Source organism: Nematolebias whitei, chromosome 10, assembly GCF_014905685.2.
Source record: "Nematolebias whitei isolate Nwh7 chromosome 10, NemWhi1, whole genome shotgun sequence".
NCBI classification, from domain to species: domain Eukaryota; kingdom Metazoa; phylum Chordata; class Actinopteri; order Cyprinodontiformes; family Rivulidae; genus Nematolebias; species Nematolebias whitei.
The window spans coordinates 690,881-705,176 of NC_056507.1; the positions used below are offsets into that span (position 1 = coordinate 690,881).

The 14,296-nt window shown below is 44.2% G+C and overlaps 1 protein-coding gene across 1 annotated transcript in view; it reads right to left on the bottom strand.

The window, feature by feature from the left end:
- Positions 1-2,583: 2,583 nt before the first annotated feature.
- The window catches only part of LOC119415369 (GRAM domain-containing protein 4), a 43,379-nt gene continuing 31,666 nt past the window's right edge, over positions 2,584-14,296 (bottom strand). The window contains exons 10-19 of the mRNA XM_037682500.1: positions 12,178-12,226; positions 11,955-12,026; positions 11,828-11,871; positions 11,618-11,727; positions 9,361-9,515; positions 7,340-7,484; positions 6,930-7,023; positions 6,594-6,684; positions 3,886-3,954; positions 2,584-2,809 (exon numbers count right to left, since the gene is read on the bottom strand). Coding sequence (XP_037538428.1) covers positions 2,702-2,809; positions 3,886-3,954; positions 6,594-6,684; positions 6,930-7,023; positions 7,340-7,484; positions 9,361-9,515; positions 11,618-11,727; positions 11,828-11,871; positions 11,955-12,026; positions 12,178-12,226 — 937 coding nt within the window. The 3' untranslated portion in view covers positions 2,584-2,701. The remainder of the gene's footprint in view (positions 2,810-3,885; positions 3,955-6,593; positions 6,685-6,929; positions 7,024-7,339; positions 7,485-9,360; positions 9,516-11,617; positions 11,728-11,827; positions 11,872-11,954; positions 12,027-12,177; positions 12,227-14,296) is intronic.

Here is a 14,296-nt window from a genome sequence, read left to right on the forward strand (position 1 = left end):
ATGTAAAGAACATCTGGCTTAACAGAGAGCCCATGTAAAGAACATCTGGCTTAATGGAGAGCCAATGTAAAGAACATCTGGCTTAATGGAGAGCCCATGTAAAGAACATCTGGCTTAATGGAGAGCCCATGTAAAGAACATCTGGCTTAATGGAGAGACGATGTGATTTACAGAACAGGCAGATGTGAAATGTAATCAGTAGAGCCAAATTTTGCAAAACCACAATTTATTTTATGCCCAAATGAAGACGAGGTTTCTGTCCACCAGAGAACAAAAAGTAACACATCTTTAAAACATCTGGCATTGACGACACAATCACACCAAAGACTCAAAGAGTTTCAGAGTAAGTTTGGCTTCTTTAACGGATACTTTATATTTTTACAATATAATCTATTTGGCTACAAGAACAACGCTCTGTGTGGAAAACAAGAAGTCTTTACAGACAGACACAGATATTAATGAAGTAAAACAACAAGGTTGACAGATTAAAGCCCACTGAGCTTCTTACTTTTACAAAAGATACTACAAAAGTTTAAAATATTTTATTTCCTTAAAAGGAGATTACAAACCAAGTGCATTGAGCTAAAAGACATAAGTTTACAATGTTCGTATCTTTATATAGTTCAAGAAACTTTTTATTAACTGCAGGAGGCCAAGTTTGATAAAAATATAAAGTTTGAACCAAATCTGTTGCTTTCTTTCTGTGACACATTAAACCAAGAAAACTTTAGAGCTTGTTGTGGTCCACACACGACAAACGTGTACAAATACACACACTACAAACGTGTACAAATACACAGACTAGGATAAAGAGGACGGCCTGGTCTGAACGCAGGACGGTGTTCAGTTTCCCTGAAGACACAAGTGGAGTTTGTGTCTGCGGCAGAATCCATCGTTTTAGGTTTATTTCATGAAGGGAAGCAGAAGCTGAATAATAATGATAATAATAATAATAATAATGATAATAATGTTTTTACCCCGCAGTCATCTTCAAGTATGAGCTGTGATGTGTTCCATGAGGACTCTTGGTTTAAAGACGTCAGTGACTGGACCTGGACGAGCTGCTGTTGAAGGTTTACCTGTTTTCTGTTGGAGCCCAGTGGTTTTGATCCGTTACTCAAGGACTTGATGAGAAATGGAGAAACTGAACATTTTATTGACTTTTTATGGACTTGACTGAACAAACATCTCTGTGGATTTATTTCTCTTGAACACCAGCAGGTCGACTGGAGGCTGCACCACAACCTGACATGAACAGCTGAGCTTAAGACGCACCTCACAGTTCATCACACAGGACGACCTCTGAACCCAGCTGTGTCTCCATGGTAACACAGCTGGTAGCATGGAGACCTGTGTCTTTACGGACCAGCACACCTGTGGACCAGAACACCTGAGAACAGGCGGACCAGAACACCTGTGGACAGGTGGACCAGAACACTTGAGGACAAGTGGACCAGAACACTTGAGGACAAGTGGACCAGAACACTTGAGGACAAGTGGACCAGAACACCTGAGGACAGGCGGACCAGAACACCTGTGGACCAGAACACCTGTGGACAGGTGGACCAGAACACCTGTGGACAGGTGGACCAGAACACCTGTGGACCAGAACACCTGTGGACAGGTGGACCAGAACACCTGTGGACCAGAACACCAGTGGACCAGAACACCTGCGGACCAGAACACCTGTGGACAGGTGAAGTCTCAGCGTGACAGAAGTTCCTGGACTTCCTTCAGAGTTTGAGGAACAATCGATCAAGTTCTGGGCTTCGTCCTGTTGCTCCAGATCGTTTCAGTCACTTTTTGCAGTTGATAATTCTGTTGAGCCGAACATCTCGTCTCATTTCACGAGTTGATTTTAGGAAATGTTTATTTTTATTCCTTCGTCAGCTTCGAGTTGTTTCAGCGACTTTGTGGTTTTTGTCTACATGTTTGGTCTGAGTTTACTGAGAATATTTTACAAAAGTTCTGACGGGACTTGGACGTGTTCTGAATGTGGTGCGGGTGCTCAGTGGACGCCGCACGTTTCCTATTTTAAGGCACTTTTCCGCTGTCTTCACTCAGGACAACTTCTGCTTCAATCTTTTAGACAAGTTGATTCTCCGAGTGACAAAAGCACGACGGCGCTCGGTGCAGCGACTCGTGGATCAAACAAACATCTGGTTTGATGGAAATAATAAAAACTGGACTTTTTCAATGTTTGAGCTACAGAATGAAGATGAACCCGACAGGAAAAGACTGGACCTACAGGACCACTCAGGCAAGGGGGTCCTGTCTGCAGCTCAAACTTTACTTTTAATTCTTCCTATTGGCTAACTAACTAACAAACAAACAAAAAAACAAACAAACAAACAAACAAACAAACAAACAAACAAACGTCTGCGTATCTTTGAACCACGGCTCGGACACATCGAGTTGAAAGTCCAACAGGAAAACGTTCTGCAGGTGATGAAGCGGCAGCTGTTGGTCAAGATTTAAAGTTTGATCAACTTCCCGTCTCATTTTCCAGATGTTTTTCAGGAACTGTCAAAGACGGTTCAAGAACCAGGATCTGATAAAAACGATCAGTGACGTGTGATTTTAGGACAAAGCTCAGAGCAGCAGCTCCAGTGAAGAAACTGAAGAACATCTGGTTAAAGCTGGACACCACGACAGCCGTGGCCATGGACCTCCACTCTCCAGCAGCTCGGCTGATTTTTAATCAGGAGTCGGGGCGCGGGGCTTTAGCCTCGTCAACAACCTTCACGTACTGGGAGAAGATGGCGTCGAACGCCTCGTCTCTGTGGATCATCGCACCAAAAATCATCGGCTGAAAAACAGCAGAAGAGACAGAAGCACGCGGGTATTATTAAAACAATAATGAATAATTATTCAAATAATTAATAACTAGAGGAACTGCATTTCCTGTGAAACCGAAGTGTGAATGTTTGTTTCTGAAAAACAGCTGGAACGAGCTAAAAGGACGAGAGGAGACCAGTCCTGTTGTACCGTTCCAGTCAGACGGAGGACTCCAGTCTCCTTGGACAGACTGCTCAGTTCATGATGCATCAGATGTTCATCGTGTCCTTCAAGCTCAGAGATTTCTCCACATTCCAAAATTCATCAAACATCGTCAAACATCTGGTAAGTTGTTGGGAAAAACCAACGCAGACATGTTCTAGATTTTACCTTCAGCATCTCTACAACCTGGCCGTTTGTTACGTTTTAAATACCAGTTTATTTTCACTGGTTATTCTCAGTTTCTATGTTTTCTTCATGATTGTCCACCGTCGTCATCACTCTTTGTTAAACCAGGTCTCTCTTGTGAGTCCCTGAGGCTCAATGGGACTAACCTGTAGAAATAAAGGTTGAATGGATTCTTCTGATGACATGAACTCTTGATGAATATTTAAAGTCTTCTCAGTTTTCTCTTGAGGAACTTTATTCTCCGGTTGTTCCAGTTTTTCTTACAGGTTTGTGTCGCCTGGTGAACCTCTGCCCATCTTTACTTCGTGCAGACTCCGTGTCTGTTTTATGGTCCGTCTCTAACCGACCTGCTCATAATGAAACGCTTTAGCTGACAAAACTTTTTCCAGCCGTTTCTTATTTGAACCACTTCCTGTCCCAACCCGGACATGTTCCCAACATCAAATGTAAAATTTAATTACTAAGCATCAGGTTGTCTTAGTTTAATTATAAAGTACATTTTGTGTTTTGGAATATTACTTGAAATTTCTCTAAGACAATTTCTGAGTTTATTTTAATGTTTCTTTAGACTCTTCAAATGAACACATGCACGACACTCGAGTCAACTTCTCCTGTCAGAGTGACGTCTTGCCCCGGGCAAACATTATTTCAGTTAACTAAAGTTATCCGTTTGACCACGGGCGTTCACGGAGCTCTTACCTTCTGGGTGGACGGTGTTGCCACAGAGATGCCCATCCCTGAGCCAGGCAGCACAGACAAAACTTTGTACTGGAAGGGTGAAACAAAATGTTTCAATTACATTTGAACAACTGCTCATTAGGATCGTTAGAGGACGGACGTGTCCACTCTGGAAAACCAAAACAAAGATTTTAAGATTTTTTTATTACGGTGATCTGCCTCGCTTCATCCTTGTTCTGTTATTTAACTTGGAGTTCAGAAATGCTTAATAAATAAGAAGAAATTGTAAATTATACACCAAAAACAACATACAGTTTTTATAGAATTGTTATCCAGGCTTTTGATGCTCTCACCACCTAGTGGAGTACGGCGTGTACAGATACCAAATTAAAAGTATCTAGAGTACTGCAGATGAAACATTTATCAAGAGGTTTGCTGAAAACCCTAAATTGATTTGAAACCATCCATCATCTTCCTCTTGTCCTGGACTCAGGTCTCGGGGGCAGCATCTTGAGCAGGGAGGTCCAGACATCTCTCTCCACAGCCTCTTCCAGTTCTTCTGGGAGGACTCCAAGGTGTTCCCAGACCAACTGAGAGATGTAGTCTCTCCAGCGTGTCCTGAGTCTTCTCCAGGGTCTCCTCCCAGTTGGACATGCCTGAAGCACCTCCCTAGGGAGGCACCCAGGGAGCATCCTGACCAGATGAACCACCTCAACTGGCTCCTCTGGATGTGGAGGAGCAGTGGTTCTACTCCGAGTCTCTCCTGATAACTGATCTTCTCACCCTGTCTCTGAGGGAGAGTCCAGCTCTGCAGAGGAAACTCATTTCAACCTCCTGGATCCACCATCTCATTCTTTCAGTCTCTACCAGAGTTCATGACCAGAGGTGAGGGGAGAAACGTAGACCAACCGGTAAACAGAGAGCTTTGTTTTACAGCTCAGCTCCCTCTTCACCACAACGGACCGGTACAGAGTCCACGATACTGCAGGTCGAGCTCAGCTCAAGTAACTGGGTTTAACTTCCTGTGGGCCACCACCTGCAGGAAGGGCCATACGAGTCGGGCGTGTATAGCGCCATGTGTGGTTTCCATAGGCAGGGCCTGTCCCAGCTGACCAAATGTTTGAAGCATTGTTGAATTTTATTCAAATTAAACCTTTGACTTATATTGTAAGAAATAAAGGATAGGGGTGGCAAAGTGCAAAGACAAAATTTAAACCACAAAAATTTCAGAGGAGATAATTTGACTCAGAACACAAAGCAAGTCATCAACATGTATAGGGCTGGGTACCGTTCAAAAAGATGTGGTCCCGGTACCTTCGCTTCGGTGTCGGTTCCTGAAAGGTACATTTTTCAGGACCAATTTTAAAATTCAGAATCAGAATAAGCTTTATTATCATTGTACCAGAATACAGCGAGATTATGTTTGTACGGTCGTCCGAAAGATGAACGGAGTGCACGTTGCTGCTGCTGAGAAGCGTGGCCCCTTTTCTTTATCAGAATACTTTTAGATAGAAAAAAGTATTTACAATATTAATTCTAACAAGAAGAAAATTACACATTACAGTACAAATCTTTTTATTTTTTTAGCACTGACAGTGTCCCTCGCATCCCACCAGCAGGTCACTGGATTCACTGAGGTAGGGTTGATGCAGACTTCTGCACCTCTGTGTCTCTGCCTGAATCTTCTCTGGGGTTTAGGGCTCTGATCATCTCCCTAACTGACATGAGAACAAAACATCAACAATAACATGGTTGTGTTATTATTGATCAAAAATCATTATCTAGGCTGAGAGATACTGGTTTAACTGGTCAACAATAATATCCTTTACAGCTTAACTTACCTCCACCATGCAGCCTCCACTGTAGAAAAAGGCAGAAAACTTTTAACAACAAAGTTTGTGACTGTCTTTTGACCCCTCCCCTTCTTTTGTCTGTCCTCCTCACATCAGGGTCAGAACCTCCTGTGAGGAGAAACAGTGAACATCAGGGGAACTGTTTAACCAGCAGACCTGATGGATGAGCACATTTTGACAAGCTTCATCTGTTACTGTCAATCTTTAGTTAGCTTCTGAGTTTAGCTAGCTACATGAAATAAAGCTCCAACATCGTAAAGTTAGTGTTACATGGATCCTGGTTTAATTCACCAGGATGCACGTGTTCAGCTGCAGTAACGTTAACAAACGTGAACTCACCAGCTGAAACACAGACACGGCTCCGTCCTCGGATGAAGCAGAGTCTGGTCATGGAGACGTCGACTCCGACCGTCCAGGCTCCAGCACCCACAGGCCGACTGTAACGCTGAGAGGAGGAGGCTGCGCTCCTCTCTCCTTGCAGACAAACACAGAGCGACTTTACGCTCGTAAATTCCGTGCACGGTCAGGCGCTGCGTATGAGAAACAACGTGACCCACGTCTGTTTGTCCTGATGTTTCCTGCGTTGCAGCTCTGGCATTGGCTGTAACTTTACATGTGGTTGAAACCACGTGTCACGTTACAGCCAATCACCGAACCTAAAGACAAAGCATGTTTTGATCCGTACACCGACTGAAGCAGTTCGGTTGGTACCATAAAAGAACCGAAGTTCAGTACTCAGCCATAAACATGTCGTGATTTTCAGAACATCAGTTTTAAAAAAATTAAGAGGCTTACATTAATTAAAGGCACATGAGAAAAGACAAGCTCCTGCAGGACACGATGATCAGCAGCAGCCCTGGAGCTGCAGACACAAACCTTCTGGATCTCAGTGATGTCCCGCAGCTTGAGGACTTTGTTTCTCTTTGTTGATCCAGACCTGGAGCTGGAGCTCTCGAAACACAGGTAGCTGAAAATGAAGGGACACGTGATGAAGTTCAGGACTTCTGGCTTATACATTCATTTAGATAAATATGTGTTAAGGAAAAAAATCTATATATAGATATGTGTCCTAGAGTCTTACAAAAACAGACGTTTTTAACCAAGTTTTGAACTTTATATGGTTGCTGCTTCTGTAGCTGAAAATCCTCAAAATGTAAATAATGAATTCAGTAAAGCTGTGGCTGAAATGTCAGAGTGACTCCAGCTGCTTACTTTTCCGTGACGTAAAGAACTCCGTTGCGGATGTAGTCCGTGGGCGTCTTCCTGTCCCTGTTGATCAGGCAGCAGCGCCAGCCGTTCTCACACACTGAAAGAACGCAGCAGTATCAGCCAACACCACACAGCACATGGCACACCCGTCAACAAACCACTCTACAGACATCTACAGCAAAGACCCGGACAAGCAAACCCCTCGTAACCTTCGACTTTGATTTGTGACCTTGACCTTGAAGCCAGGGTGATGGAGTTCATGCGATGCTCCATGTATATCAAGCAGTTTAATGATGTGGAGCAGATCAGAAACGAAGGGTGGGACAGTTTACAGAGGAACGGGCGGAGGATGCACCGGAATACGTCCGTCTGTGGATGGGAGTATAAAAAGAAGCAGCAGCTCCTCGCCTCACCTGGCAGAGGGTGCTCACTCTCCGGTAGGCTGAAGACCTCGTGAAAAGGTCCTCTCCTTGTGTTGTAGTACCGTCCTCCGTCCTCATCTCGGCCGGCGCCCAGAGAAGCTGCTGAGACGTTGCTTCTAACCCCGGCAGTCTGAACCTGAGCAAACATCCATGAGTTAGCTGGTGGAAATGACAGAATCATGCCTCCACAGCAGAGCTCACAACACATTGGACAATTTACAGAAACTCAGCTTCGATCTCCCACCACCTGCTGCGAATCCACGGGACGTCTCAGGACGGAGCTGACCTTCCTTTCTGATGACGTTTTCCAGCTGGTTCCTCTGAGCTGCTGCTGCTCCAGCAGACCACATCACAGAAGGTGAAGGTCTAAGAACACCTGCTCTGCAGGTAGAGCCTGCGCTGAGTCTTCCTCTACAGTCCAGTTCATTGTTCAGGTGAGCACACAGGTACCAGCACGAGTCCACTATCTCCATGTCCTTTCCCTGGATGGTGTTACTGCAGCGTGTCTGCTGGAATCTACCTTCAGATTTTCAGTCAGGGGTTCTAATTTACATCAAGAATCTGAATTTGTACGTAAAATTTAAAAAAATGTGCTGATGATCGATTATTCTAATGTTGGGTGGTAATGTTTAAAACTGGTCATTTACCATTTCCATTTAGAATGTCATCCATCCATTTGCTTTTTGAAAACATTATCTAGTAAGAGAAAAAGTGATGCAACTGTGTAATCACTAACTGCTAAACCTACTAACTACAAACACCACGACATAAACTGCCTTTAACAAACCGACAGAAGCTTCATTTTACAGAGTGCAGCAGCCCAACATGCACCTTCTGCACACAGGCCGACTTTCATTACTAGTTACATTACTAGTTACATTACTGTCTAGTTACTAGTAACATTACTAGTTACATCACTGTCTAGTTACTAGTAACATTACTAGCTAAATCACTGTCCAGTTACTAGTAATATTACTAGTTACATTACTAGTTACATTACTGTGTAGTTAGGTGAGTAGGTCAGTGGGTTGTGAGTGCGGTCATGAGGGAGTCTCTGTGTCCTTCCTTGCATGAGTCCCATTCTTCTTGAATTTGGAGCTTGGTCAACAAGTGTCTGGTTCTGGAGCTCTGATCTGACAGAGACCATCTGAGACCATCTGAGACCAACGGAGACCATCTAAGACCAACGGAGACCATTTCAGACCAAAGGAGACCATCTGAGACCAACTGAGACCATCTGAGACCAACTGAACCCATCTCAGACCATCTGAGATCATCTGAGACCATCTGAGATCATCTCAGACCATCTGAGACCATCTTGGACCAACTGAGACCATCTCAGACCATCTGAGACCATCTGAGACCACCTCAGACCATCTGAGACCATCTGAGACCAACTGAACCCATCTCAGACCATCTGAGACCAACTCAGACCAACAGACAATCACAGACCATCTGAGACCAACTTGAGACCAACAGAGACCAACTTCTTCTTCTTGATTTTTCAGCTAACAGAGACCAACTTCTTCTTCTTCATTTTTCAGCTGCTCCTTCTAAGAGTCTCCACAGTGAACTAAGTCACACGAAGACCTGGTGATTATTTTTACTCCAGATGTTCTTCCTGATCAACCACAGACACTGAGCTGGCACAGCTTCTGTGTGGAGCAGAGAGCTGCTGCAGGGCGCCGGGGGAGCAGATGGTGGGGGTTAAGGGTCTTGCTCATGGGCCCAGAGGGTGGAGGCAGGTGTGGGTGTTTCACCAGTCCCACCAACATTTTGATGTTGTCGGTACTGGGAGTTGAACCGACAATCTCCCAATTACAGACCCACCTTCTCCAACCTCTGCACCGTTCCCCTACACACACACACACACACACACACACACACACACACTCAGCAGATCCTACCTGTTCATGCTCAGACAGCTGAGGGAGAAGAACAGAAGCCGTGACGCTCACGTGTCCAACAGAACATGATCATGTTTGTGTCACCGCTCAGCGTGAGAGACTGACCCGTCGGCTCGGGGTGGGGGTGCTGCGCTCCTTCAGCTGCAGGTCTGTAGGGAGGTGGGTCCAGATGATGTACGGCGTGTCGTAGCGCTGCCTCAGCTTGGGACAACTCTTCAAGATGAAGTCGATGATGAAGAACTTGACCCCGGCGTACACACCTGAGGAGAGTCATACATGTCACTCCTGACAGGTGCACTGAGGAACCAGAAGCAGGTGGAGCTCTGCTGCACCACGCATCATCCTGCTCTGCTCCTTCAACAACGTCTCACTAATAAAATGTTCTTCATGAAAAGTCTCATTCTGCACAGAGAAACGACTTCAGGACAAAACAACTAAACATGGTGTCTGAAGGAAGAGCTGCCTCAAGCCCTGCTCGAACGCTGCTGCTGCTGCTCGAACGCTGCTGCTGCTCGAACGCTGCTGCTGCTCGAACGCTGCTGCTGCTCGAACGCTGCTGCTGCTCGAACGCTGCTGCTGCTCGAACGCTGCTGCTGCTCGAACACTGCTGCTATAACGCTGCTGCTGCTATAACGCTGCTGCTCGAACGCGCTGCTGCTCGAACGCGTTGCTGCTCAAACGCGCTGCTGCTCAAACATGCTGATCCACCGTGGGAGGGATTCCTATAGTGAATGATTGTAGTTTTAGAGTTGAGTGTTTTTCTGGACTGGAACTGAACAGACTGAAGTAAACCTAAATGTTTTTGGGTCAAGATGTTCAACTGTGGAGAAGAGGCTGGCTCGACTTGTTCTTGTCAGAAGCAGCACAGAGATCCTGGAGAGGAGGGAGCCGCCTCCTCCTCCACCAGGAGCAATGGAGGAGCCAGGAGGCGCCTTGGCTACCATACATTTATCTTCAGCCACCCCACGTGACAACGCTCAGTAAACGTCCCATCATCGTCGGCCACAGCTGGACGAGTGACCTTCACCGACGATCCTCATCGTCTAAACGTAAAAGAAGAACCGAGCTGCAGACATTAAAGAGCCGCTCCTACTTGTTATTTCCTCCTCAGCCACAGAGACGTTCGCTCCTCATTCACTTTCCACTGAGACAAAGGAGGGAGGGGGGCACGGCCCCGACAACGTAAGCCGTACGTGATGATGTCATTGGCGTTGAAAACTGAACGGCTCTATGAAGCAAACGGGTCGTGGAGCACCAGGTCCCGTCAAAGAGCCGTTCACCTCAGCTCAACCTTCAACTAAGATCAGTGTCGAGAGTTTTACCACAACATCTGGACAACTGACCAAGTTCTAGGGCGGCCATCTTGGCTCCAAACGTAAAAAAGTTGCAGATGTTTCTGCCAGTTCTTCTAAACATTTCAAGAGCTGCATGAAATACTAAAGTATATTTAGAAATTATTGCATGATATCTTAAAGTATATCTAGAGATTATTGCATGATATATTAAAGTATATCTAGAGATTATTGCATGATATATTAAAGTATATGTAGAGATTATTGCATGAAATATTCAAGTATATTTAGAGATTACTGCATGATATATTAAAATATATCTAGAGATTATTGCATGAAATATTAAAGTATATGTAGAGATTATTGCATGAAATATTCAAGTATATTTAGAGATTACTGCATGATATATTAAAGTATATCTAGAGATTACTGCATGAAATACTAAAGTATATCTAGAGATTATTGCAAGAAATATTAAAGTATATCTAGAGATTACTGCATGATATCTTAAAGTATATCTAGAGATTATTGCATGATATATTAAAGTATATCTAGAGATTACTGCATGATATCTTAAAGTATATCTAGAGATTATTGCATGATATATTAAAGTATATCTAGAGATTACTGCATGATATATTAAAATATATCTAGAGATTATTGCATGAAATATTAAAGTACATCGAGAGATTATTGTATATCTTAAAGTATATCTAGAGATTATTGCATGATATTTTAAAGTATATCTAGAGATTACTGCATGATATATGAAAGTATATCTAGAGATTACTGCATGATATATGAAAGTATATCTAGAGATTACTGCATGATATACTCAAGTATATTTTGAGATTATTTGAACACGGCCATCATGCCCTCCAGGATAAACCACTGACGCCTCGCTCCATCTGCATGAGGCTCTTACTGTTGCATTATGGGTAATAAACCCCACTAAACCCAACTAAAGGAAACGACTCCACACTTGGACTCAGTTAGGTCAGACAGGTGTACTGCTTGTTAGTATTAACGGTACTCAAACATTGAAGTTGTAGTATTTTTTTACAACTTACCCATCATGAAGCCCAGCAGATGATACGGCAGCAGGCACGAGGCGATGAAGGTCACCCACAGCCCAACGTACAACTTCTGAGTGAGCTCCGGCTGGACCCACATCAACAGACTATACACACACACACACACACACACACACACACACACACACACACACTTTTACACCTTACTGCCAATCATGAAAACAGAACTGGTCCAGACAAACGTACTTTTTGATTTTCTCCAGGATGTTGGCCATCTTTCCAAACAGGTTCTGCATGAACGTCAAAACAAACAGAAATGTGAAGTAAAGGGACGCTCCGGCTCCCGACCTTTAAATGGATCACCTCGTCCCACCTGAGCCTTCTGAGCAACGTCCAGAACCAGCTGGAACTTCTCAGACACCGTCAGGTCTTCTTTTGGAGGCTCCTGGACAACAAAGAGAACAAATGTGCATCTGCTCTAAAGGTTGGTGACCGCAGTGACGGAGGGAAGGCCCGGCAGAACCGCGCTGGTCCGTCTGGGTTCATGTCAGTGTTTACAATGGTTTGTTACGATGGAGTACTGAGAGACGTCTCACCACTGGCTCAGACACTTCGGGTACGATGCTCCACTGGATCCTCCAGCCTCTGAGGGCAGAGAATCATGGGATCACATCAGATCACTGCACGGTCACCAGATGAACCCAACTAGCACTCTGAGATGGATCAAGTACAGAGTACAATTGTCCCTCGATGCTTCACGGTTCAACTTTCACAGTTTTTCAAAGTAACACTGGACATGACACCCAACTGTCTGACTGATGGATGAGCCGCACGATCAGCATGGATTTTTATTTAAAATAATTTACTTAGCACCTGCTGCACCTGTGTGCAGCGTGTCAGAGGTGGGCGGGGCCGAGAGCGCTGGCAGAGAGCAGCTGAAGGCAGAGAGCAGAGAGCGTGACATGCTGTGCTCTTTTATTGGTAAGTGGACTGTACCTATACAGCTCCTTTCTATAAAATACTCAAAGCGCTTTACAACAAGCTGTGCCTCATTTATCATTCAGACAGCTCTCTACTAGATCTCTGCGAAGAACAATCACAGCTTTACATCATTCATACACTCATCGGAGGCTGTGAGGAGTTCAGCGTCTTGCCCAGGGACACTTCAACATGTGACTGCTGCTGGAATCGAACCCCCAACTCTTGCACTGGAGGACAACTGCTTTTAGAGTTTTAGAGCATTCAGAGTTTAGAAACATCGTTTAGAATATTGCAGGAGTGTGGAAAGTAGAGCTGCATACAATCCGGCCCGGCCCAATCCCGTATCAATTTTTCTGAGTCCAACGGGAAACCGAGGGATTATCTGTAATTACAGGACCCAACCCGAAACCAATCCAGACATTTTTTTATTAAGCTTTTACTGCTTTGGTAAGGAAATCAGTTTGACATGATATTATTACTATTTTTTATTTATTCATTTATTTTTTTGACATATTTAAAAATGTATTTCAAAGAAAGGAAGATATCAGATTTCTTGTTTCACCAAATGGATATTAAGAAAACAAACAGCTTAAAAATCAACTGTAAAGATCGGCTATAAAACAAACAAACAAAAATATTTTTAGAGCCAAACTATTTGTAAAAATATAGAACGTCTATTTTAATTGAACACGCTGATCGTTTCGGTTGTTGTAACTGCTGCTACTTCCTTCACCGCAGACGACAGCAGGTGTGGAGACGCACGGCCGGTGATCAGCTGATCCATCTGAGCTTAACTGGACCTTTTTTTTTTTTTTTACCTCTTTTCAACCGGCCTCCTCGTCAATAAGTAGATTAATACAATTTTATACTGTGCGTTCTTGTTTAGCTGTCTTTGTGCTGGATGACTCGTACAACTGCATCAAAGACCGAGACCGGCCCGCACATTATTATGACCCGGCACAAATCCGGGCCAAGTTAGAAATGACGGCTACAGTGGGAAAGGTTTCAAACACCATCCAGTTATCCTTATCTAAACTAAACAATGTAGCTCCTAATCAGTCACATCTTTGTGGACTCCGTGTCAGCTGTTGGGTAGTAACACGTATTGTGAACCAGTTTCAGCTGATGCTGTACAAGTGGAACACATCAGGTGGAACGAGAGGCAGTGATCAAGACAACCTCTATAAAAGAGTGATTCTGCAGGTGGTGACCACAGGTCATTTCTCTGTTCTCGTCCTTTCTGGTTGAACTTTTAGTCACTTTTCATTTTGTCAGTTTCGTCACACATGGAGGCATCATGAGTGTTTTAGGTTCCAACATTTTTCAGTCAGGTCATCTGGACAGTTTCTTTTTTTGTGCTGAAATGTTTCACCATCAATCCAGAAGGCTTCATCATTCAAGGAAACTCACAACAAAACACACAACAAAACAAAAGAAACTGCCCAGATGACCTGACTGAAAAAAGGTTGGATTTGATACCTGGATTATTGAGCATGGACTTTGCAGTTTTTTAGGTCGTTTTCACACCAGATAGTCCGGTAGACTCGGTTCTGGACCAATATTCATGAGCTTTTGTTACATTTGAGCTGGTGCGTTTGCATTCACACTGCACTGTGCAGTCGAGTCAACCAGTTGAAGCAACCAGTTGAAGCAACCAGTTGAAGCAACCAGTTGAAGCAACCAGTTGAAGCAACCAGTTGAAGCAACCAGTTGAAGCAACCAGTTGAACCAACC